Genomic DNA, 26,809 nt, shown 5'->3' with positions numbered 1-26,809 from the left:
TTCCAAATCCCTAATAATTTTTGTTGCCTTTTCTGAATGGTTAAACACAGTCTCCCAGCCCGGCTCCCAGAGAACCAGCTGCTGCCCAGCACTGGAGGCTCTAATACTAAGATTTTCAGTAGTTACAGTTACCTAATTAACTGCTTTTTAACATTCCTGTTAATTATCACATTGGGCTTTTATAAATGAAGAATTTCCCTATATGTTATTCCTAGGATTAAAATGAGAATAAAAGCCTATTGTTTCAGACTTACATCAGCCATGTGCTGGATGTGAGGAAGAATTTCCATGATCTTTTGCTGTAAAGCTATTACTTGACCATTTACTTCATTTATCTGTTGCACTATATTTTCTGTTTCAAGGATTACTGATAACTCATCCAGTTGTGAATAGATGCTGTGCAGAAGATTTTGCTTCTGTTCTGAATCTTCCAATGCCATCTGGGGGGGGGGGGGGGGGGGGGGAGAGAAAACCACACCAGCACTTAGACTGACTGATTCACTGATGCACCTTGTCTCAGGTACAAACCTTTGTTGTATTCTCAAGTATAATGGCCTTCCAGCCTAAAATATACTAATGCTCCAAACTGTAAAGAATTAGTTTAAACACAATAAGCTAATCCTTGGGTTGACAGGAGTCTGTGACGTTTTCAAATAATTTTGCATACACATTCCCCCTATGGCAGACTACATCATGTAAAAATATAAAAGCCAACCATGGAAGGCTATCAGTTTTTATAGAAAAAGTCATGTCCTGAGAGCAAACGATTCTTCTGAGCTAACCTGATGCATTCTCATGCCAAAACTCATATATCATATACAAAAACCAGTCTTTGCACCATCCTGCCTACAGTGTCAATGTTACAAAAACCTGACAATAGAACTGACTTAGCAAACCCCATTTTAACAAATGCACAGGAATAAAAAAAGCTCATCTACTAATTCTAGATCAATGCATTGTTTACAACAACATGAGTTGTAAAATTTTATAAAGTGCAAAGCAGTGCAACAAGTAGACAAAAGCCAGAACACAATGATTATCATTTTCTAAGACAGACAGATCCCCTACTATAACGTATTTAAAATACTATTAGATGGCTGCTGACATTTTCTTTAATCGCTATAGCCATTTATTTTTTCATGGAAGTTCAAATTTTCAGTGGACTTCCTTATTGGTGCCTGAAAATTTCGTTGATTCAAAATGCATATCTACATGAGCAGCAGTTTCTTAGGATAGTATTTTTTGTCATTTGGGCTCCCTGTACAGAAATTTTGTAAATATACTTACTTGAAGGACGCTGGCATGTTTACTCAAGGCTTTTGCAGAGTTATTTTCAGCCTTTGCAGTTAACAAACCATTAGTGGTTTCTATCCAATACTGCATGCTTTTCAAGAGTTCATCATATTCCTCCATCTTACTAGTGGCCTATAAAAAAAAAAACCACTCATAAAAATCTGTTCTGTAATACCTGAAGTTAACACCCCTTTTGAATTAAAGAGTAGCTGTTTCAATTACTTAGTTCTGAATTATGAGGTGGTATTCTGCTCAAATCAGGGTTAGGAAACAGAAAACCTGGATTAAATCCACAGCTCTGTCACACTTTCTGCATGATCTTGGACAAGTCACTTAATTTACCTCAGGCCTTCGTATTTTATCTTTAAAATGGGACTAGTACCCTCCTATCTTTTAGGGGGTGTCATGAAAACAAGTCCATTAATGCATGTGAGGGTCATATGGGTACACAGAGAAAAATTCCTAATCTATCCTAATTGTTTCCTGGGACCCACTGAGCTTATAAAGACTTACATCCACAGAGTTTGGCCTTATTACCTGAATGACTTAATAATTATATTCTCTACATTTAAGGGGAAAAATTTACAGAACCTTGCTATGAAATAAAGAATCAGGATAAAATTTTCAAGAGCACTTGAGTAATTTAGAAACTTAATTCCTGTTTTCGTTAAGTGACTTTTTAATAAGATACCAAATGGCTACTCAAAATTTTTCAGTGTTAATTTTCTTACTATTTGATTTCATATTAAATAAACATTTGAAATCATGCACCTTGTTAATTATGCCGTGTTTTAGTATTCTTTCTTCTCCCATTACTCAAATATATGTAATATATACAAAGCTAGGAATTTTGTTAGTAACTGGAGGGTGCTGCATGGGTTCACGTCTGCACAAGTGCACATAACCTCAATACTGGTGCACATATCAAAACTGACTCTGCTCGTGGATGGAAAAAATTAGAGGGAACACTGGGCTTAGGCACTTTGGCCCAGAGCTTCAAAAATACGTAGACATTTAACTTGCATGGAAAGCAATGGGAGTTAGGCACTTACATACCATTGAGGATCTGGCCCTAAGAAGCTTTAGTCCTACTGAAACTTCAGTGACACAGGCTCCTATGCCACGTAGGCACTTCAGAAATGTTCTCCATAGTCTCTTTTTTAATGTCTGATCCTTTTTCAAGCCAAGACACTGGTTGCTTTCCCTTTACCTTGTTTAAGAGTGTGGTTCTCAGCTCAGCGCGTTGCGAGACCAGCTGGTACTGCTGCAAAGGAATCATTAAGCTATCCATCCATTCCTGTGAGTGACATGGATCCTGCTCTGCTATATCTTGTACTTCTGAGTCCAGTTCATTCAGTTTGTAATGCCAAAGGTCTAGCATATCCCAAATTGCCTGCATGAGGGAAACGGCAAACAGAAAGTTATGGTCAGATTTAATGGTGACAGCATAGCTATCTAGTTTCCTGTCTGGGCCATGTAAGTTTTCAATTTGTAAAGGTTCATGAGCCCCACAGAACATTTTGTATCAACTCTGGGTCACTCATGCCCAAGACAGATGAGAAAAAATCTTTTGCTGTGAGACAAAGAGTTTTGAAAGTATTCATCAATTAGATTGGGGCTCGGCAACCTTCTCAAACCAAAGAGTCAAACTACATACAAATTCAGAACATGTGGTCAACAAAGAGCTGAATGTGAATGCCCATATGCATGCCTGAAACTTAACATTATTTATTACTGACATGATTAATAATAGCATAAATGAAACTTAGTCACAGACTTTATTTAATGGGACTTCTGCTGCTGCATCTTTTCACAGATTTCTTTGAAATGTACATAATAACTGGTCAAACCCAGCTTCATGCATGCATTCAGGCAGTCTTCTGTCAATCTTATGGCAGGGAGCAGAGATGTGAGGGTGCAGGAATCTGTGTTGGGGCGTATGAGGGGCTCAAAGCAGGGGATTTTGGTGTATGATGGACTCGGGGCACAAGAACTGGAAAAGGGCAAATACAGTGCCCATCTATATAAAGGGAAATAAGAACAACCCAGGAAACTACAGACCAGTCAGTTTAACTTCTGTGCCAGGGAAGATAACAGAGCAAGTAATTAAGGAATTCATCTGAAAACAACTGGGAGATAATAAGGTGATAGGGAACAAATCATGTCAAACTAATCTGATAGCCTTCTTTGATAGCGTAACAAATCTTGTGGATAAGGGAGAAGCGGTGGACGTGGTATACGTAGACTTTAGTAAAGCTTTAGAGATGGTCTCGCATGATCTTCTTATCAATAAACTAGGGAAATACAACCTAGATGGGGCTACTATAAGGTGCATGCATAACTGGCTGGATAACCGTTCTCAGAGTGTAGTTAGTAACGGTTCACAGTCATGCTGGAAGGGCATAACAAGTGGGGTTCCACAGGGGTCTGTTTTGGAACCAGTTCTTTTTAATATCATTATCATTAATGATTTAAATATTGGCATAGAGAGTACCATTAATAAGTTTACAGATGATACCAAGCTGGAAGGGGTTGCAAGAGTTTTGGAGGATAGGGTAATAATTCAAAATTATCTGGACAAACTAGAGAAAGGGTCTGTGGTAAATAGGATGAAGTTTAATAAGGACAAATGGAAAGCACTCCACTTAGGAAGGAACAATCAGTTTCACACATACAGAATGGGAAGTGATCATCTAAGGAAGAGTACTGCAGAAAGGGATCTAGGGGTCATAGTGGACCACAAGCTAAATATGAGTCAGCAGTGTGACACTGTTCCAAAAAGCAAACATGATTCTGGGATGCATTAACAGGAGTGTTGTGAGCAAGACACGAGAAGTCATTCTTCTACTCTACTCTACACTGATTAGGCCTCAGTTGGAGTATTGTGTCCAGTTCTGGACACCACATTTAAAGAAAGATATGGAAAAACTGGAGAGGGTTCAGAGAAGATCAACAACAGTGACTGAAGGCATAGAAAACATGACATATGAGAGAAGACTGAAAGAATTGGGCTTGTTTAGAGTTTAGAAAAGAGAAGACTGAGAGGGGATATAATAGTTGTTTTCAAGTACCGATATCTAAAAGGGTGTCACAAGGAGGAGGGAGAAAAATTGTTCTCCTTAGCCTCTGATAATAGGACAAGCAGCAATGGGCTTAAACTGCAGCAGGGGATGTTTAGGTTGGACGTTAGGAAAAACTTCCTAAGTGTCAGGGTGGTTAAACCCTGGAATAAATTGCCTAGGGAGCTTGTGAAATCTCCATCACTGGAGATATTTAAGAGCCCGTTGGATAGACAGCAATCAGGGATGATCTAGATGGTACTGGGTCTTGTCGTGAGGGCAGGGGACTGGACTTGATGTTCTCTTGAGGTCCTTTCCAGTTCTAGTGTTCTAAGGTTGGTTGGTGTGTGTGTGTGTGTGTGTGTGTGCGCGTGCACGCGCAGAAGTGTTATGGCAGGGGACTGGGGTTGCGGGGATGCATGAGTTTGGGGATGTGGGGTTCAGGTGTATGATCGGCTCAAGATTGGTGTGTAGGGGGTGCAGGAGTGTTATGACGCTGCGGCGAGATGGGGCCTGGACCCCAATTGGGAGCTTGTTGGCCAGGCTTCATTTTTAAATAAAATAAAACATTATGTCCAACACAAAAGGTTTCAAAGATGTCTTTATTCATGGCAGGAATTGGGAACCTTTTTAGGTTGGGGGCCAGTGACCCACAGAATAATTTGGCTCTCAGTTGCGGAGGAAGATGAGGGGACTGAGTTAGGGCTCCAGAAGAGCCATATCTGACTCCCTAGTGAGTCATATTTGGCTTGCGAGCCATATTCAATCCTAAATCCTATTCAATAAGTGGACCCTTGGACTTCAGACAGGAAAGGGAATTTTGAGACATTACCTTTTGAATTTCCTTGGCTTTTGCAATGTTTTCACTCTTCTGTTGTAACATCTTTTCAACAGCTTGCAGGCCATTGTTAATATTCTCTACTTTTTTATTTATCACATAATGAGGAGAGTTCTGGAAGATTCTGGTGGTAACCTGTCATAGTAAAGGGAAATCCATCTAACAAAGGTCTGTTTCTTTATTCATAATGTCTCACAAAAAGTTTGAATTCTTTGTATTATTTCCTTGACAAGTCACTTAAGAGCAGAATTAGATTTACTGAAGGAAGCAACATTAATATGCTCTAGAGTTCATGGGTCATTCACTAGTTTCATTCCACTAAATGACTGGTGAAACACAGCATTAAATATAAATCAGCAAAATATACTGCAACGTGGAGTACCGGGTTGCTTCTGCTGGTTTCTGTTCTGCCCAGTAATGAAAGAAACACAACTTATTTTAGGGAAAAGATCCACTCCACCTCCTTACTGAACAATCAAAACTAAGCTATCCTCTCCAGGCTGTATGAACAAATGATATTTAATTTATTCTGTATGGGTGCGTCTATCCTGCACGCTTATTTCGAAATAAGCTATTCTGGAATAGTTATTCCAAAACAGTTTATTTCAAAATAGCACATCTACACTGCAGGGAAACTTCAAAATTAGTCCGAGGCAGGCTTCCCTAATGTAGATGTGCTATCTCGATTTAGAGCCCCAAGAGGTATTGGGGAGGAATAACTTAGAATGGCCCTGGTGAGGGGCTATTTCGAAATAGCAGCAGTGGTGTGTCTACACACGCCTTATTTTGAAATAGCTATTTTGGAATAGGCATTATTCCTCATAGAATGAGGTTTACAGATTTTGGAATAATCCGTCATTATTTTGAAATTATTTCAAAGTAACGGAATGGCTGTGTAGATGCTCGCATAGTTATCTTGGAATAACGCTAGTTATCTCAAAATAATGGTGCAGTATAGACACATCCTAAGTGAGTACTCATAACTGGGGAACACTGAAAGCATTGAGACAAAGTTATTTATTTAAGTTAGACACTGTTCATTATCTAAACTAACTAGCAAGATTTTTAGGGGCAACACTGTGCACTAGGAGCTGAGACAAATAAGATTCTATTACTACAGGACTACTCAACTTTCGAAGCCCCAAGGGCCACAATGAACCTCATAGGACATGCCAAGGGTAGAAAACTTAAGTGTGGTTGCATATATATGCAAATATATGTAAACAGCTTCTTTCACACTGATGTGCATGAATACAAAGATTACGCCGTAAGCTGTGGCATTAGACCCAAATGTGGCCAATCAGCACCTCTCAGGCTCTGTCCGCAGGATTAAGCAGCCAGCACTTCCCACAATGCCCTGGCGCTCCCAGCACCTCCACCCTGGGGGCTAGAAACGCCGACACCCCGTACCCATCTGTTCCAGCCAGTCCGTCCGCTTGCATCTTTCAATGCTCACCCTGCTTGGGAGATACCTCGCCGTTATGGAGCATGTTCCCAGTGGAGGCCATGTTCAAAGAATCCCACCCACAGGCCACGTGTTGAGCCCCATGTAAACCCAAACCGGACCACGGGCCGCATGGGGCCCATGAGCCGCATGTTGAGTAGCCCTGCTCTACTTTGTATGCATAGGAGAGCCGACAACCTCACCGTGCTCAAGGGCAAGGTGTGTGTGTGGGGGGGGAGCAGCTTCCCACTCCCAGAAGAGGCAAGACCTCGGGCGGAAGGAGTAGGGCCAGGACAGCCAGCCCTCAGCACCTCCCGAACCACAGTGCACCTCCCGCCCCCAGCCCTCAGGAATGCACCGCGTGTGTCTCTGGCAGCAATTTAAAGAGCTCAGTTGCCACAGTAGCAGAGGCAGCAGCCAGAAGATTCGGGCCCTTTTGAGTGGCTGAATGCTGGGGCAATTGAGCCCTTTGCTTTCCCTCCCACACCAGTCAGCAGGCCTGTGGGTGCAGCTCTATTTAAAAAGGTATTTGTTGAACTTCTAGATGGATTTGAAATGAAATGCCTACAGAACACAGAAATATGTTTTGAGCATCTCATCTCACCCAGCTGTGCCTGATGATGTGATGAGACTTCACACTTACAGGGAAACAGAAGTTAAAAACCATTTTGGGTCAAATGTAAGAATGTGATTGAAGGGAAAGAGGACAGTAGTGTCCTGGAAAGTATAAAATAATGTATATGCTTTCTTATCCTTACTGAATCTGCCATTTCTTCTTGTAGTTTAATTAACATAATTTTATACCTTAATTTGTAAATTGCTATAATATTTTAAAAGGATAGAGAAGTAGCACATGCAATTATCTGCAGTTGATACATGTCTACTAAATGTGGAATGAAAGTAAAATTAGCATTTAAACCAAATACCATTTTAACTGACATTTGTAGTTAATAGCAATAATGTGATATACAAACATTCTAAATAAATAAAAATGTGAATCCCATAAATTGTTACCTTCTCTTCTAGGTCTTGTAATGTTTTCTTGCAGCCTTCCAACTGTGTTTCAATATCTGCAGGAACTATCGTATACATGTCTGAATACTTGATTCGTAGTTTCTCCATAATATCCTTAATAGTTTGATTCTCTCTGTTAATTATTCTCTGAACCTCCTAAAACATTTAAAGAGCAGTTTCAGAACTTATAAAACACTAAAAACTTAAAGTCAGTAGGAACTAGTTGAGTCATCTACCATGATTATGATTTAAATAAGGTGTTTTCAAATTACAAAACCTCACTTGACAGCCTATGCAAGCAGATTAAACCTGAGATATTTTCACTAGTTTAGACAAATGATTCTTTTCAATCAGTAAGAATTAATTAAACTTGATACCACTTCATGTCAAACTATTGTAATATAGTAATACTTATTGACAGAAATAACATATGGTCAGAATGTTCACATGTGTCTATGAATTAATGTTCAGCTTTATGACATTCCTATTACAAATCCTGGATGTTTACTTTCAAATAAGTTTTTAAAGTTTAACATTATTTTAACAACTACATTATTGCGACAACTACAACACAAAGACTGCTAACAGCAACAGTCTTGAAACTGAAGTGTCTGCTTTCAAGTGATTAAGTAGAACTGCACCGCACAGCTCCTTTCAAAACAGTAGGTTCCAGTTCTGTGTGAAGAATGTAGGTTTTGCGAGACAAAAGAAACCTGAACAAATGTCTGCAGCCTGTGGCCTAGAAACAAAATGTGAACTAAGTCCTCTCATAGAACGAAGAAGAAACTTGTTTGTTAGGCTTTCTAAAATTTGAAGCTGCAAAATCTCTTGTTTTTACAGTTACTTTCCCCAAGTCTCCACCATTTTTATGTGGCATCAAATGTAGTTATTAGGCAAAGTAATAAATTCATATTATGCAGTGAGAAATTTTGACTCAGACTATGGGATAATTATTTTTTTTAAGTTTGATTGCACCATTCTCCTTTAAATCCTAACCTTCATTTGGGAACCTTGATCTACACCCAAAGTATACTGCACAGAAAGACTATCAGTGGACGAAATAAAGTTTTCTTTCCCAATGTGCTGTGACAACTGGATCCAACTAAAAAGGACACAAAACTTATGTACAATATACCACATAGAAGCTTACTGTAACAGTGCCACAATCAAGATTATACCAGCATTTTTGGGCTCCCCAAATGACAGGTTTCTGAAATAAACAACTCTCTTATCTGCCATAAACAGAAAATATCTCTTTGTAAAATGGACTTTCATATCAGTATAGCAATATAAACACACAGTGTATTTATATTTTTAGCTGTAAAATGGTGGTATTTAAAAGCTTCCCAATTTTGTGCTCAAGATTTATAATACAGTTATGATTATTATTGTTTGTATTACTCTAGTGCCTATGGACCCTAGTCGTGGATCAGGGCTCCATTGTGCAAGGTACTGTACAAAAGGAATAAGATGATGATTCCTTCCCCAAGGGGCTACATAATGTTCCCTCACTATCTACATCTTTATATCCTATATGAGTGCTAATTAAAAACTTGCCAACTGCCTTAGATAATAAAGCATTGTCACTAATTTATCTCTCTCAGCATTTCACAGAACAGATTCATAGAAACATAGATCTGGAAGTTCCTCCCCCTGCACTGAGACAGGATTAAGAAACATAACTGCACTAGCCACCGTGTTTCTTATCTTATAAATATTTCCGAAAGTTAGTTAGATAAGTTAGTTAGTCCCAAAAGATCTCCGAAACGGTAAGAGCTAGAAACATGAAATTTTGCACGAATATTACTGATTTTCTAACTTAGATAACTGGATTGGTTATATCTCAAAAGCGGTTCCCCCGATTCCTCCAGAGCCCCAATTGGGCCCACTGATCATTCCGAAGGCTCTCCGAAACTGTAAGAGCTAGAAATACCACATTTTGAATGGATGCTACTGATTTCGTAACTTCAATAACTGCATTGGTTATATCTCGAAATCAGTTCCCCCAGAGCCCCAATTGGGCCCACTGATAATTAGCTTTTCGTAGCACCTGATCATAGGCATTTGCTGGACTCTTCTGTTAAGCATGTCACATAAACTGCTACTACGAGATCCTAGAGGATAAAGCATGTGGGCCCCTGCAGCACCATCAAGGGAAAGCCCATGGGGGAGACACTGCAGTGGTGCAGAAAATCAGCAACCTCCCCTATACTAGGGCACCAGCAGGTCTCCAGGACAGACCCAAATGTGGCTGATGCTGGCTAGGGTCTAGCCTTGCTAATTGTGGCTGGGAGAAACCTCCAGCTATCACAGCCTCTCAACATCTTCACACAGCCAGGCTCTGACTGAACCCCTTCTGGAAATTAAAGTTGCTTCCCTCCCCCTACATCCAAATGAGCCCTCCCACCACTTGCCCTCCTTTGGGCTGCGTGCGTTCTCCTGGAAGGGCTGTGTGCGTTATCAGCAAGTGAGCATTATGCACTTTGCAGGGTTCATCTCACAGTACAAAGACTAGGTGGGCAGGAGGACACGGTTTAGAGCACCGTGGAGCCTGAGGAGGACACGGTACACTCAGAACAGTCTATTCTCATTAGAACAGGTACGTTCAGGTGCTGCATGTTCTGATCATCTAGATATCACTCATTGCACCTGGTCTGAAGGTGTTTCACTTTGTCTGATCAATACAACTGGTCCAGCTGCCGCTAGGAAGTCCATTCAGGTTGCCCCATGGAGCGTGCACTGAAGGCATTCAGGGAGTGGTTACTTTGGGAGCAGTGATTTGCTGCTGCTGCAGAGCCCAGGAGACATCCCCTCTATTTCTCAGGACTTCTGGCAAGGAGGCTGCAGGCATTGGTTTGCATAGAGTTTTTAAGGGAAGATGGGTCTTCCTGATTTGTGGGGATTGAGAAAAGAGACTCTATGGGATCTGTCGTTTTGTAAACACATCACTAGTTATGTTAATTTCTTAAAGTAATATATAAGATAAAAGTATTTCCAATAAAGTATGCTATGTTAATGTAATTGACGTAGTTCATCATCACACCTTTTACTATATTTTCCCTGGGCGACGCTGGGTATTTCTGCCAGTATTAAATATAAGAAAAAGATTATTGAAGATATCTACCATAGGGTATCTCTTAGGAGAATTTGAGTAATTTTTTCAGTACTCTCATTAGCAGAAACACTGCAAATACCAAGGTTATGTTATTTAGTCATCTGTCAGTTAACATGCAGAGTTACATGCAGGTCTTCCCTGCCCCCGCCTCGTGCTGCTGCCACTGTATCAGCAGCATGAGGTGTGGGGGACAGATGTGAACTGGTATATGTGGGGAACTGGTTCAGAGGCAGCAGTGCAGGAGGGAGGACCATCCCCCCGCATGTAACCACTGAACACGTTTATACGTTTACCTACATATACACATTTTAATATTCCAGGTACTGATTTCCCCTCTGTCAAATTTGGTATCTTGAACTCAGAACTGTTACATTCCATGTGACAGTCTTCCACTCACCTCCAGTTGTGCTGCCTTTTCAGTAGAGTCTTGTGACTCTCCATCACACAACAAAAATGAGGTATTTTGTAATGACATCCTCACAGAGTTTATTTCTTCATTAATCTTGTCTCTTTCCTGAATCTCAGACTGTATAGAATTTTTGTGTTTTTGAGCCTTTTGAGATAGCCTAAAGAAAAGAGATTTGCAATAGGAATACGTTAAATATTAGTCTCACTATTCATTGGAAAGTGAAATACTCCAACATATATTTTACAAAATTAAATACTGATACTTAAAAATATACATTTAGAACCAAATCTGTGCCTGCACTGTTCTATTTTGGCATGCTTACTTTTTGATACGTAAGACTCTACACTTGATTTCAGTATAAACATTTGTTTACACATGAATCTTCAGATAAATGTTAATTAGTATGTTTAGTGATGCAAACTAGGCAGGTCAGCCATCTAACCATCCAGTGTAGCCTTGACATGGAACTTGCATACTTACAGCTAAGGTGTGAAAACAGGCCTTGAACAGTGAGCACATAAAAATTTAGATGCCAAAGAGCAAGCATGAAGAAATATAAGTGTACAATTTTGCTCACAAGTTGGATAACTAGGTTGAGACCCTATGAAAATCTGGTAAACAAGGCAGCAATAAAGTGATAAAGGTAAAAAAAAATGTACACAAATACACACACAGGACCTGATTTTCACAGGTGCGGAACATCTGCAACATCCTTTCCAATGAATGGGGAGCTGCAAGTCCTCAGTACCTCTTTACAATTCAAGATTTCACATTTCACATCATTTTAGCTCACATCTAAAATCCATTAAACTTTTTTAAATGTTCTCTAAGTATGAAGACAATGCAGGTGAGTTTCTTAAAACATTCTGCTATTAATTAGTTCTGCATCCAATGTTTCTGAAGTGTCGTTTCTTGCACTTACTTTCTACATCGATCTTGCATGGCATGTATCTCGTATCGAATGGGAACCGATGTTTCTCTCTCTGTGCTTTCAGGCACATTCAGGATGCTTCTTATACGATGTAGTAGTAAAAGCAGTAACAGCTGCTCTCTGTCCATATTTTCCTTGTAACAGTCCACACAGTCTAGCAATTCTAAAAGTGCATTTGTGGAGGCCTTCTCTTTCTCTTTAAGACTTTCTGGTAGTTCTTCCTGAAGATTATCTAGAATTATTGACTGCCGTTCCACCTAAATCAACAATACAAGTATAAGATAAAGTAGGATTCCTTTAGCATTTCAAACTATATTAAGTCCTTGACAAGCACATGGAACTCGCACTAACAGCAATGGGAACTCAGTGTGTGCACTGAGAGCTCAGTACTTCATTATGCAGGGTGCTGAGCATTTTAGTTCTGATCCAACAAAAGATATAAGCACAGGCATCGTTCAAACCCAATGAGTAGCCCACTGAATTCAGTTCCGTCTATAAATATCTCCAGTACTTACATTAAGAAAAGGTTTTAAATAATGGGCTAGTCAGCAAGTGTAAACAGACCTATCCTCCATTGACTTCAGGTGAGCTATACTGATTTTCACCGCCTGAATATTTGGCCCCATAATCTTCTTTAAGCATCCTATTTTGTTATGTTTGTAAAATGTTTTGGAAACAATCTGTTAAGCCACTCACCTCTTCATTGACAAATTTCCATTCCTGTTTTTGGTCCTCACAGTTCATCTCCCATTCTTTTGCAGCCTCGAGCAAACCAAGCCACTTGCCCCACAGTGTGGACACAAACTGGACAAGCATGCCATCACCTTTGCACATCATGCTCAGATCTCTTGAATCCCGTCTCAACGTCATGAGATCCTCTTCAGCCGAAAGAATTTGAGACACCAAAACCTTGAGAAAAGTAACAACCAGAACAGTATTGCATATCAGGATAAATAATAAAACAGTTCCTTACGTGATTAGTACTGTGGGTTAAACAACAGGTACTCTGGGTGCCTATCTACTCATGGGCCAATTTTATATTGGATAATGTAAGACAGACCAGGGTAAGCAAAGCAGAGAGAGAATCTGAGAAAGAGTGTGCCACATTTACCAATGAAAACAATATTTGCTTATTCAATATCTACGACAGATCACCAGCCTAATTATTTTTCACTTCATCCTCATAATGACATGGCGATAGCTACTTAGCTAAGGTTGACCTTTATAAACCTGACCTTCAACTTCTTTAACTCTCACAACAGGAAACCAATGCCCCTGAAATGTCATATCACATCTCATTTTGAATAAAATGTTTGTAGAAGTTTTAGGAAAGCTCACAAAAAGAAAGATAACAGTCTTGAGTGAATGTCAAAACTTCCACTGGTCTTCATGGTGCTAGGATTTCTCTCTCGCGTCCCTCCTCCTCCAGTGTTTAAGAAGTTTCCTTATATTGACTTTTTGAACAGTCTCCTCTTTTTTTGTGAAGGGGTAGAATCTTTGTTTTGTTGTTCCTGATGGGAAATGCCCTTCACTAGGGATGGAGAGTCTTGAGGGGTTGAGTTTTTGACAGGCGTTATTACAGAAGAATTACAGGCATACAATATAAAAAGCCTGAGCTACGGTGTACAACACAACAGTAAGGCAGGAAAAGCGTTAAGTTAGTTGTTCTTTAACACAGGGATGAACAGGAGGCAGAGGAAGGGTCTTAAGCAGGCTGAAGGGAAAAAGAAGTGATCTCTCTCCCTCTCCTCCTATTCCAAGGAAAAAACAGGGTCAAGAATTTTCTAGGTCTAGGTCCCAACCAAGCAGCCTGGAGGAAATTGGGCTGAAAATAATACATTTGCATGGTTACAAAATTATCTGAAATACAGATAACGTTGATTTCAAAAACACCATGACCGGTTTAAACTTAACTACCGGAAAGAATAGGCCTACTAACTCTACCTCCGTCTACTCTTTTGGTTCAAGAGCTAATGAATCTGTTTGGATCACCATTTAATCAACTTCAGAGCCATGCTTACCTTACTTTGCTCCAAGTGCTCAAGTGCTTCCTTATAAGACCTTGGAGTTGAGGATAATGATTGTCCAAGGATCTTTTCCATTTTGTTGAGATTAGCACATATCTTCTCTTTGATTTTTGAGTAGTTGCTGTATTTTTCAAAGTACCTATGAAAAAGAATTAGCAAACCACTCAAATTTTACCATAGATCTTCCTTTCCTCAGTCTTAATGCATGATGTAAGCATACACGTAACAAACAGATCTGAAAAGTATATCTTCTAAAGTAATATCTGCCAAATATTTTAGATTTGATATCAGAGAAACCTTAAAAACTGAGATGTATAATGGCCTCCAGATTTGTTTTTTTATTTTATTTTATCTACCACTATCTTGCCAAAATATAGTTTATATGAACACACACACCAATTGTGTATGTAGGACCTGAAGACTTTTGTGCTCTCCTGGTGCTCAGCCAGGAAGCAGCCCAAAAGAAGGAGAATTTAACAATTCCTGTTTCTACAGTAGGTTTTCATATTATTGTTGACATAATCAAAGACATTAGATCTCAAGCAAAGAGCAAATTAAAAAAAAAGAAAAAAAAAGAGAAAATGAGTTTTCAATGCACATATCTGAGAGCTGGGAGCAGAAGACATTCTGATCCGGGTGCTGATTTTGCCTTAATTATCTCCATCTAGAATGGCCTGCAGAAGGGGCATCTTAAGATACCTTCTGTACCAGGAGGCAAAGCCAGAGATCTTAGAGGTGCTCTCTCTCTTTTTTTGATCCCTGCACCAGACTGAGTGCTGACTGGTACACTTGTGTGAATATATTCAAAGCAAATGCTTTATAAATTAATTTAAATATGCCTATTCTAGGATAATTGTCACACATTAGCAAAGCATCTGGGAACACCATGTATCTGCAATTTTTACTGAACTATAAAGAATCCATCACATTAGAAACAAAACTTCCCCTCATTTACTGTCTATCATCTTCCTTGTATCATGGAACATTGCCTACCTACATCACTTGAACCTACCTCTGCACATCAGCCCTCCTTCTTTGGGTCTGCTCCCTTAATACTGAATTCTTAGTGACTAGTTCACTTAAAGTTTGTTTCAGTTGTTGTTTGGCTCTAGGTGTAATGATGTTTTCCAATTTGGCAGACAGATCCTCTATGTCCGCCTTGGCAGACTCAAATTCTTCTAGTTTCCAATGTGGGATTTGACAGGACTCTTGTAGGCTACCAAGGCCGACTTTTGCTGAGAGAATTCTGGCTTCATATTCAGTCAGGAGATCGGAAGCCCTCTGAACAGCTTCGGTATACAGCTTGACTTTCTCTTGAGCTTCATCAAGGGCATTCTGAAAGCATTCAGAAGACAAAAAGGTCAACCAAGAAAAGCTGCAGGATACAATGGCTTGCAAAATGACCATTTTGAGAAGTGACATGAGCTGGGCTAGCAAGTGATGCTCCCAGACACCACTGGGGTATGCCTACACGAGGATTAAAAAAAAAAAATCCCACAACTGGCCTGGGCCAGCTGACTTGGACTCACAGGGCTCAGGCTCCAGGGCTAAAAATAGCCATACAGACATTCAGGCATGGGATGGAGCCTCAAGCTCCGGGACTCTGAGAAGATGGAAGGCATTAGAGCTTGTACTCCAGCCTGAGGCTAAACATCTACACAGCAATTTTTAGCCCCCATGAGCCCAAGTCAGCTGATGTGGGCCAGCTGTGGGGAGGCTACAGGTTTTTTATCCCAGTGTAGACGTACATGGAACAGTCAGGTAGCATGGAAAGTGCACTACACTTCTGCACAAGCTAATCATAGCAGAGTGTGGAAATCCTAGAATGACTGGTCATACTCACAGCTCCAGGGTATGTGCTAAAATTTCAGCTGTTGCCAAAGTACTGGGGACAGGAAGTAGGAGGGAATGGAAACTGCATTCATGACTAAAGAGTAGATGGAAGCCCTAAGACCCTCATACAGACTTGGGAAGGTGAGAATACCAGTTCATATGCCCTTAGGAATATCCATAAATCAAAGGAAAAGCCACATGCGTATGCTAGGGGCTACTCTAATCTCCCCATACACTGCAAGACTGCACTTTTCTATGACCTCTTCCAATCTCCTCCACACACCAGAGAGTCCCCCAAGCCAGGGAAATTACAAGCAGGGCAGATAGGGCAACTTTCTGCTCCCTGTGTGCCTCTGGAGTGATGCAAAAGAAGAGCAGCAGACCAAAGACTCTGGCACTGTTTGATTATAATAAGTTTAACACAAATAATGTCTTCATTCATTGGCATCACGGATCTAAAAAGCAACCAAAAATCCTAATACTCCTGAGATGGCTATGACAGGTTCGCGCTAATTCAGTTACTTGCCTTAAATGAGTATCTACAAGTCTTGAACACATTAATGTAGCGCTGACAGGTGGAATTGAATCTGGGACCCCTGGAGCTTAGTGTATGAGCCTCTATTGCATGAACTAAAAGCCAGCTGCCTATTAGCTAAGGCTGTAGAGCAGACTCATTAAAGTCTCTGTAAGCAGACTCAGTGCCACTAGATGGGACGGGACACCACACCCAGGTGTGAGGGTTTCATTAACACTGTGGCAGACACTCGGGGACAGCTTATCAAGACTTTCAGAAGGATGTACAATGAGTAGCACAGTGGCACCTTAGAGGTTAATAAGAAAATATATAGTATCGTGAGCTTTTGTGGGCAAAACCCACTTCTTCAGATGAGCTTGAGTTGAGAAAAAAAAGGAGGGACTCACAGAATTATAACAGAAAAAGATGGGAAAGGAGGGGAAAGAACCTGTCAATTGTAGTGCTGGTGCTAATGAGGCTGATATACAGTCTTATTTATGCTTACGAAATATACTTACTAGACGGGAAGCAATATCTGTCTTCAGCTGTATTTGAAGATTTTCCAGTTCATCTAATTTTGCTTCTACGTCAGCAATAAGACAAGATGGTGGTTCTTGCTTTTCTCTCTCTTTACCCATTAGATCTACAATGGCACAAAATTCTGTTTGCACCCAGTCCTGAATTGCTTCACAATGCATTTTTTCAGACTGAATTATTTTCATTTCCAAGTCTACCACTAGTGGCTGCTGAAACTCAGATTTAATTTGCTTTATGGTATGCAATGTGTGTTCCAGTGTGCTCTGGAAATCTTGTTTATTTGCATACTCTGCCTGAAGATCCAATATAATATCTTGGAGAAATTGATGCAAACCGTCAATATCTTCCTCCAGGCTCTTGATTTGCTGTGCCTTAGCTTTTTTCAGTGATATAGCAAAGACTTCATTTAGATTTAATTGATTTGCTGCCTCCTGGATTAAGTGCCTGACTTGTTGAACTCTCTGGCACAAAATCTGTGCTGATACAAAATTGGTTTCCGAGGAAGAGCCAGGGCTATTTGTTAGCATGTCGGCTTCATGCTTTATATGCGACATCATGGTCTGGATTTCACTGAGTAATGCTTGGTGCCTGACAGATTCTATAACACAGTTGTCAAAGCATTTAATCTTCTCTTCAAGTTTATTTTTAATTTCAAGAAATTGAGTTTGTAATTCATCAAGGTGTGAAGTGTCCCAATTTAGCCTTAGACAGTCAAATATTTCCTTGTATTTCATTATTTGTAACAAACTAGATTGAACATCAAAAATTCTTTTTTGAAGGACATTGAGTTTATCCTTAACTTCCTCTTTTACACTTAATATTTCCTCTCCCTCCAGTTTCAGTATATCACACCATAGATCATTAAGCTCCTGATTCAATGAAGTTATCCTTTCAGAGAGCTCTGTGTAAATGGCTACCTTTTTTTCCACTGCATGGCATTTATTCTGGATTAACCTTTGTATTTTCCTAGCTCTATTCTTAAGGCATCTTAACTGGTCAGTTAGAAATAATTGTTCGAATATGTTTAGCTCCCCATGTGAGTGTTGACTCTCTTGGAGACGTGATGAGATGAGATCTTCACTGTCCTGTATTTCCTTTGAAAGGTCCTTTAAAATGCCATATAGATTTCCTAGTTCAGACCCTGTGCTTGTTTCATTTATGTCAGGAATAGTCAGTGTCTCAGCGTTCTGAAGCTGGCTGTGAACTCTTTGTATTTCTGCAATAAGTCGCTGCCTCTTTTCCAGTTGGAATTCTAGCTGTTGTAATCTTTGAGCTGATTTTAAAACAAATGCCTGGTATGACTTCTGCAATTCTTGTAAAAGGGAACTCAGGTAAGTAACTTCCTCTGGATTCAAATCAGAAATGATAGACTGGGTCTCATCAGCCAGTAACTCGAGAGTAGTTTCTTTATCTAGAGCTTCACTGTTCACAGCCTTGCAATTTCTGATCTGTATTGTAATATCATCTGGGAAAAGTGCTGCCTTCTGATCAAGAGAAAACAATGAATCTTTGACCCATGAAATATTGTCTTTTATCCTTCTCGTGATTTCGTATTTCTTGGGATCAGAGACAAGGATCCAAACATCCTCCTGAGGAATTTGGTGCGCCAGTACTTCCAACTGATTCTGCAAATCATGTATTGAATTTTCCAAAGTTTTCTTTTCTTCCTCACTCCAAATCCTTTTCATCTGTAGCTCAGTGCTTCCTTTTAACAGCGAAACACTGTATTTAATGGCCTGTAGCTCTGAGGTCCAAAGTAATGGACATTTGTTTTTTTGTCCATCTTCAGGATTCAACTCAGCCTGTAAATGTTGCTGGTGTTGTATCAACTTTTGAAGGTCCTGTGCTTTATTCATGAGAAGGTTAAATTCATCAATTTCTGACACAACTTGATAATGTTTCTTTTGCACTGATTGCTCTATGTGTTCCCACCATCGCTCCAGTTGCTTCACTTGGTTTTCTGTTAATTCCTTATCTATGCATGTCAGATGCCCAGATAAATTATCTTGTTCAGTTTTCAGCTTGTTTAAAACATCTCTCTCCTTCTGTATTGAATCCATAATTTTTTTAATTTTCTCCAGGACTATGTGGTTCACAGGGCCCCTGCCAACATAATTATCAAGATTTGAAACAATGTTCCAGAATTAGAAGAATTAGAGGCATTTTTAAGTGACAATATTGTTGTATACCCACCAACCAGACAATTATTCACTTACAAGAATAATCAATATAAGTTCGCATTATTTAAAATTTTCTTAACCTGGTCATTTTATACTTTTTACAGTATACAGGTATTCCTACATAATCCCAGGGAGAGCTGTCTATCCTTTTGAGTCACTGCAATAGCAGTAAGTTCTAATGTAAAAATTGCATAGGAATAACATGTACTAACTGATGTGTGCAGTTCATTAAAAGAGTTATCTTGCAGCCCACTTTTAAAGTTAAACAAAAGTAAACTTCAGTAACAAAGTTAAATCTATTGTGGGAGAAATAATAATGTTTTATAGTAATTTCCAATGTAAGTGTGAAGGTAAAAAGTTTAGAACCAATTATGAGATTCCCATTTATGGAGATTAAATCAATCAATTTCATTTAATCAATAAGACATTTGTTCCTAAAGCTGCTTCTGAAAATACAGGTTGGACCTCCCTGGTCCAGCACCCTGAGGAGTAGGGATGTTAAACTGCGTTTAATCAGCTAATCGAGTAGTCGATGGAATTTCTATTGACTACTCGATTAATCAATAAGGGGAGAAAACACAGAGCTGTAGCGGGAGGAGTGAACCCTGCTGCACCTCTGCCTTTTAAATATATTAAGAGCCTGGCAGCTCTTATTACATTTAAAAAGCAGAAGTGCAGCATCTGGGACCAGGCGCAAGCTAGGAATCGGCTATCCCAGCTCGCACCCCATGCCAGATGCTGCGCCTCTGCTTTTTAAATTTATTAAGAGCCACTAGGCTCTTAATATATTTAAAAGGCAGAGGTGCAGCAGGGGGGACAGGGTGTGAGCCGGGAGCGAGCTGATTCCTGGCTCACACTAGTACCCCCACTATGCCTTCCCCATGAAGACGGTGGTGGAGGAAACCGGTCTTTAAACCCGCTCCCAGCAGCAGTGGCTCCTGCTTCCCCCATTTGCTGCATCTCTCTGACAGAAGCAGCAAGGGGGGGAGGAAGCGACGAGTCGAGGCACTACTCATCGGCTTATGCTTACCAGGTAGACGACTAATTGCTTACATCCCTACATAGGACCTCGCCGGTCCCAGTTAAGGGTTTTTGCCAGACCAAGAAAGGTCATTTCTGGGCCCCCCTGCCACTGCCTGCTCAGCCATGGCCAACCTCCCAGCCGGCTTCTCCCTGCCAGCGACCCCTCAGCTCAGCCCCACTGCTGGGCTCCCAGACCCCGGGGTAGGTCCCCTATAGGGGTTCAGCTACGCCGCCTGGTGGCAGCCCCACTTAGACTTCAGCCTTGCCGGGCAGCCCCGCTGGCTCCCTGTCTCATGAGGCAGCTCCGCTGGGCAGCCCCACCGCCCCCTAGTCCTGCTATGCAGCTGGACCGCTGGGTGGGCTCCTGACTGTGCTGCCAAGTGGCCCTACTGCCAGGCTTCCAAGCCCTACTGCTAGGTATTGCAGGGCCGGGCGGCAGCCCCACTGCTGGACTCCAGCCATGCCAGGCAGCCCTGCTGTCTCCCGCCCCCTATCCCACTGTGTCGCCACCAGGCAGCAGGCCTGCTGCTGGGCTCTGGGTTTTGCTGCCACTACTGGGCTCCAGCCCTGTGGCAGGGCTCCCAGCCACCAGCCCTCCATGGGAATCTCTGGTCCTGGAATATCCTTGGTCCTTCTGGACCAGGGATGTTGCTGGACCAGAGAGTCCTGATTAAGAGAGTTTCAACCTATACCACCTTAATTCCCTGTAATAGCCTACATATTAATTCAATTCTGTTCAACTACCTAAATATAAGGAAATTCCAGAAATAATTGTAAAAAGTTTCCATATTAAACTGGATCATTATTATGATTTATAGGTTATGTCCATGCTTTGAAGGCTAATTTGCAAAACATACTAAATATTTAAATGTATTGGTTATCTTTGGCTTCACACTGGCAGATTTCATTCTAACCACAGAAAGTAACACTTTGCTTATCAGTTAAGGTGCATTTGCAGCATATGAATGTGTGTCGGTAAAGTATGTGACACAGCAAAGCTGGGATCTCTAGACGCTAGTACTGCAAAAAGTAATAAATGAAATAATCATTTTTATAACCATTGCTGCTGAAGGGCTGTAAATGCAATGTAATGTTATTACCAATATACTAAGTTATTAGTGTGGACTAAAACAGTTCTCCCTCTATCCTTACATAATTTCAGTTAAATTGATACAATGCCACACTCAGGTTTCGTTCATTGCCTAACCAGAATAACTTCATCTAGGTTGATTTACATCTGGCAAATGTTTGTGACAGGTATTGGACTCTGGCCTGTATCCAGTAAGCTAAAAAAGTTCTTTGTACGTACGTTTTTATGTTTTCCTTTTCTGTTGATAAAATTTTCATGGAAGACTGAACAGCAGACAGATTCCCCAAGTAATCATTAACTAGATGATGATGATGTTGTTTAACCTCTTTAATGGCTTCCAATTCTTTAAGCAACCTGTCCCAGCAAGAAACCGTATCTTCTGTGGTTTGCAGGTTGGATGTACTTCTTTCTCTTGAGCGAGGGGATATGTCTTGCCTGAGAGACAAAGCTGTGGCTCTCTGTTTTTCTAATTCAGTGTATAAATTCTATAGTCAAGTCCATTAACAGTGAAAAAAGAAAAAGTAAAAAGAATTTTCACCACTTTTACTTCGCACTGTCTTTACAAAGTATGGTTAAATATTTACAGATTTGTGTATGTATGTGCACACATGAACACACACGCATGTTCAGTTACATGTCAGCATGCGTACGGATGCTCACGGCACGTTTATGCAGACACACAGAGACATATGTACAATTGCACATGAGCAGACAAGTGTGAAGCATTTATATATTTGTAGGAAAATAAACACTGACAGACATGTACAGTTTATGCAGCCGGACTTACACAAACTATGTTTTCATATGGCTGATCATAGAATCATAGAAATGTATGGTTGGAAGGGACCTTGAGTGGTCATCAAATGCAGCCAGTTGCACTGAGGCAGAACCACATAATCCTAGACCATCCTTGACAGGTATTTATCCAATGGTTTATTAAACTTCCAGTGAGGATTCCATCGGAAGAAGTTAACTATTCTTAAAGTTAGAACACTTTCCCATAATATCTCACTTGAATTGCCCTTACTGAAAATTAAGCTATTTATTTGTTGTCCTACATTCAGTGGATATGGAAGACAATTAATCGCTGTCCTCTATAAAACAGTTCTTAACATATCTGAAAACTGTAATCAGATATTTTCTCAAGATTAAATATGCCAATTTTTTTTTCAACCTTTCTGTTTAGAGCAGGTGTCCTAAATTTTTCAACTTTTTTGTTGCTGTCCACTAGACTCACTCCAATTTGTCCACGTTTTTCCTAAAATGTGGCACCCATAATTGGACACAACATTAAAGCTAAGGCCTTACGAACTGCCAAGTACAACAGAACAATTACCCCATGTCTTACATATGACATTCTTGTTCATGTACCCCAAAATTGTATTTTTCACAACTATCAGGTTCCCGACACATATTCAATTAACGATCTATTATACATCCCATGTCCTTTTCAGTGGTATTACTGCTTAGCCAGTTATTCCACATTTTTTAGTTGTACATTTGACTTTTCCTTCCTAAGTGAAGTTCTCTCTGCACTTGTCTTCACTTGAATTTTGTCTTGCTATTTCAGACTAACTCTCTAATTTGTCCAGTTTACTTTGAATTCTAATCCTGCCCTTCAGATGCTAGCAACCCCTCCCAGTTTTGGTGTCATCTGCAAATTTTGTAAGCATACTCTCCACTCTGTCATACAAGTTATTGATTAAAATATTGAATAGTTCCATATCCTTGACTGAGCATGGCAAAACCGTACTTAGATACACGCTCTTAGTTTGACAATGAATCATTGATAACTACTGTTTGATTATGGTCTTTCATCCAGTGGTGCACTCACTTTACAGTCATTTCATCTAGCTCACATATCCCTCATTTGCTTACAAGGGTGTTATGTGGGACTGTATCATCAGTCCCATGTAGAATGAAACTATACGCAACAGTTTAATAGTTTTTTGATTAGTGATATTATATCACATTGAACAAACTCAGCTATGTAATTACTTTGCTGGTTCCATACCTCTAGCTCTCTTAGTTGCTCATTTACTAACACAATATCCAATTCTGCAGCTTGATTTTTCAGCTCAGAGACCTTTTGCTCCTTCACAATATATTCAGCATTTGCTTGGGCTTCACAAAGAAGTTGCTTCTGGAAAGCCATTTCCACATTTGAACCCTAGAATGCAAACAGGATTTTTCATTCAACAGTATACATAAAAATGCAGGCTCTCTACTTTTCTTTTTTTTTTTTTACTAAGCCTCGTGTTCCAGAAATGCCCAAATCCCAACACACTTTCCTCTGCAGAACTTGTATAAGCCTTTCTCTCTCTGCAGCGAAAATTCTCATTCAGACCCTTGTCCTCTCCTGCCTGGATTAATGCAACCTGCTCCTCTATGGTTTCCCATATCACTAATACAATTCATACAATGCAAAGATGCTCCTTGCCCATCATTCTGATCCCATCATCACCTCTTTGAATTCCTCCCCAGATCACTCTACTCCAATGCATGCAGGTCATGCAATTTATCACTGTCTTCAAAGTCCTGTTTAGCTCTCTCCTATCCTGCTCATCTGCTCTTGTTTCACTTTGCTCCTAAGACCCCTTAGTTTAGCAGTGATGACAGACTGTCACAAGCATCTCCATGCTCCCAGTACATGGAAGGCCCTTGCTTGAACTCTTTGCAAAGCAATGATCCTCTCCATGAGTGGATGGATACTGGCAAGTTGGAAGAGCATTTGCGAATAGTCCATATATGTAGGTTGATAGGGAGGATGGCCTTCTGACTGAGGCACTGGACAGGTCCTGCTACCAACTTCTTGCATAACCTTGGGCAAATAACTTAATCTCTCTCTGCCTTAATTTCACACCTGTAAAGTGGAAACAATACTATTTCCCCTCCCCAACACTTTAGATTGTAAGTTGTCCCAGGCAGGGACTGTCTCCAGCTAGGAGTATGTACAGAACATAGTGCAACGAGGCCCTGATATCAGTGGGAGATTCCAGGTGGCACCATAATATAAATAATACTACAAATATATTGTGTCAGCACAACACAATATCACTAAGAGGTGTCCAAATATCACCTCAGCCATCTGCCTTGTATGTTGTACCACCACCCACAATCCTGGCTGTTTACACAGAGCTGTTCAGTGCAGGGACTGAGCCATCTGTTCAGTTTGGAAAGTGCCTTGCACCTCAGAGTCGTTATTAGAACTAAATAAAATAATGACAAAAATTAAGACTATTCTTGTTACCTTTTTCCTGTGAACCAAATATACCTGGTCAGGAAAATCAAATAGTCATGGAACTTTTCCATTTTTTCTAACCACACAGCTACTGAAATTGTATCTACTGAGACAGAAACACCAGGTTTCATCTTACGAGGCCTTGAAGGGCCATGACATTGCAGGAAATGAAAACAGTTATTTAGCTGTTAGAGAGTCAGTGGGAAGACAGCATCATCAGATGGAACACTAGTCACAAACATGAAGAAAGTAGTGAAATGGAAACAGGGAAAATTCCGGATGATGGTATATGGTGCACATTTCTCTTCACATGTATTTAGGGTTTCAGCTCTACATGCTGAGGTCCAGCCTAACATGGACACAAAAGAAAGATTTCTCTCCTCTGCCTCTCCCCAGCATAGCAGCTCCCCACACTGCAGCTTGAGAACAGCAGAGTGTGGAGCTGCAAATGTAATACCTCCTTCAACTCCAAGAAGATGCAAGGAAGAGGCAGAAGATACTAGGTAACGGGAAGTCTTGGCTCCACTGCCAAATATGTCAGCCAGAAAAGCTGAGCCGGAGCAAGAGTGGGAGTATCTTATTGTCTAGGAAAAAGGGCTAAGTTACTTCTCCAGAGGAGCAAGGAAGGAATGCTACCTTTCTTACTCAATTCCTTCCCAGTACCTCTTCTAAGGCAGTAGAGCAGTGTTTCTTAAACTGTGTTCCATGGCACACTGATGTGTCGTGGAGAACAACAGAGTAAAAAATGGCCGCCCCAATCTTTTTGTTTGTTTGTTTTTGCTCAACAAAAAATCAATGGTGCTCCTCATAAAAAAAAATTATTGTTTGGTATTCCTTGGTCTTAAAAAGTTTAAGAAACACTGGTATAAAGAAACACAGAAAGGTAAGGTATAAGAAGGGCTAAGTATATACCACATATACTGGGAAAATAATGTTTCCTTCTGACACCTCTGTATTCTGAACGGTCAAGAAGGATATGACTTCAAAGTCTCACTGGGACCAGAACTGATGATGGAATACAAGTAGGGAACACTCAGACAGCTGTATGTGCCAAAATCTACATTAAGTGACTGCTACTGAAAGCGAAGTAAATAGGGAGCAGATCCTGGAACAAGAGAACCTGGAAAACCTGGAAAATTTGGATCAAGTCTTCTCTTCAGGTATGGCTACTCTTTGGATTCCTAACTCAGGTCTGCTCAGCACATAGATCCTGCAGCAATACCCACCTCTCTTAGTCAAACAGCAAAAATCACATTCAACTTTCCTAAGAATATCATAAGGATGGGGTGTTTCAGGCAAACTGTTACAAAGCATAAAGGATTCCTGAAGCTAAAATTCAATGAATGAATTTGGGCAAATCTAATGAGTACCTGCGTAAAGCTTTACATTTTAGGGAACAGGTATCAAATCTGGCCGTTGGCTGTAGCTACACAAGGCTAGTACCAATTCTCTAGGCAGAAATCTGGAGTAAGAAAATCCTAATTTAGGATTTTAAATGGGTCAGGTATAATTTAACATATTTTTAAATTTAGTAACCTTGTATACAACAGAGTAGGTTTAGTATTTTATCTGGTTATGCTTTCAATCCTTATTCAATTTTTCTTCCTTGTTTAATAGAGCATTGTATTAGAGTCAAACTATAACCACATTTAATCCTTTAATATACTTTCTTTTACTTGATGGAGATTGCTTTACCTGAACTAATCGTTGTAATATATGAGAGAGAGGGGCTGAGGAACTGAGTATAACTCCTTCTAACCTACCAAACTTAAAACACTAGAAAATAAGGATTAAATTTGGAGGTATTGTGAGCTGACTGTGACTCACCTTTTATTGAAAAGAGCCCCTAACATATATTGTTTGGGGGAGAGGGATCACAAAATAGTTCGATATAAAATGAATAGACTTTAACATGAGAATGGCTGTCTCTTCTTTTACAATAGCTCTTCAAGCAGACTATGTAACTGAAGTGTTAACATTCAAAGATGCTTAAGAACAGAACTTGAATTAGTTGATCTTGGGTTACCTCAAGAATGGGAACTGTTTCTTTAGAGGATGGTCTCTCTTTTTCAGATGTGAAGGAATTCAGCATTTGCTCCTCTCTGCACAGCCATTGTTGGAACTGCTGGACATTTTCTCTGTATGCTTGATTATTTCCATCACTGGATTTCTCCTTGTGGTGCTAGGAAAATGAAAGAACAAGTAATCAAAAAGCCTTCATCAGACATGCTGACTAATAATTACAGTATTTCAAATGACAA

General features: G+C 40.2%; 1 protein-coding gene across 7 annotated transcripts in view; it reads right to left on the bottom strand.

The window, feature by feature from the left end:
- The window catches only part of SYNE2 (spectrin repeat containing nuclear envelope protein 2), a 304,665-nt gene that overhangs the window by 146,221 nt on the left and 131,635 nt on the right, over positions 1–26,809 (bottom strand). For all 7 annotated transcript variants that reach the window (XM_075926397.2, XM_075926393.2, XM_075926394.2 and 4 more), the window contains 14 exons: positions 26,575–26,730; positions 23,322–23,477; positions 21,527–21,792; positions 16,996–19,117; positions 15,143–15,465; positions 14,125–14,269; positions 12,800–13,012; positions 12,095–12,360; positions 11,161–11,329; positions 7,649–7,804; positions 5,185–5,325; positions 2,504–2,686; positions 1,288–1,425; positions 255–440 (listed from right to left, as the gene is read on the bottom strand). In XM_075926397.2, the coding sequence (XP_075782512.2) occupies positions 255–440; positions 1,288–1,425; positions 2,504–2,686; positions 5,185–5,325; positions 7,649–7,804; positions 11,161–11,329; positions 12,095–12,360; positions 12,800–13,012; positions 14,125–14,269; positions 15,143–15,465; positions 16,996–19,117; positions 21,527–21,792; positions 23,322–23,477; positions 26,575–26,730 (4,620 nt within the window). The remainder of the gene's footprint in view (positions 1–254; positions 441–1,287; positions 1,426–2,503; positions 2,687–5,184; positions 5,326–7,648; positions 7,805–11,160; positions 11,330–12,094; positions 12,361–12,799; positions 13,013–14,124; positions 14,270–15,142; positions 15,466–16,995; positions 19,118–21,526; positions 21,793–23,321; positions 23,478–26,574; positions 26,731–26,809) is intronic.

Source organism: Pelodiscus sinensis, chromosome 5, assembly GCF_052426305.1.
Source record: "Pelodiscus sinensis isolate ZL-2025 chromosome 5, ASM5242630v1, whole genome shotgun sequence".
NCBI classification, from domain to species: Eukaryota; Metazoa; Chordata; order Testudines; family Trionychidae; genus Pelodiscus; species Pelodiscus sinensis.
Note: the sequence above shows the minus strand (reverse complement) of the source record. Positions and strands in the feature narration are given on the sequence as shown.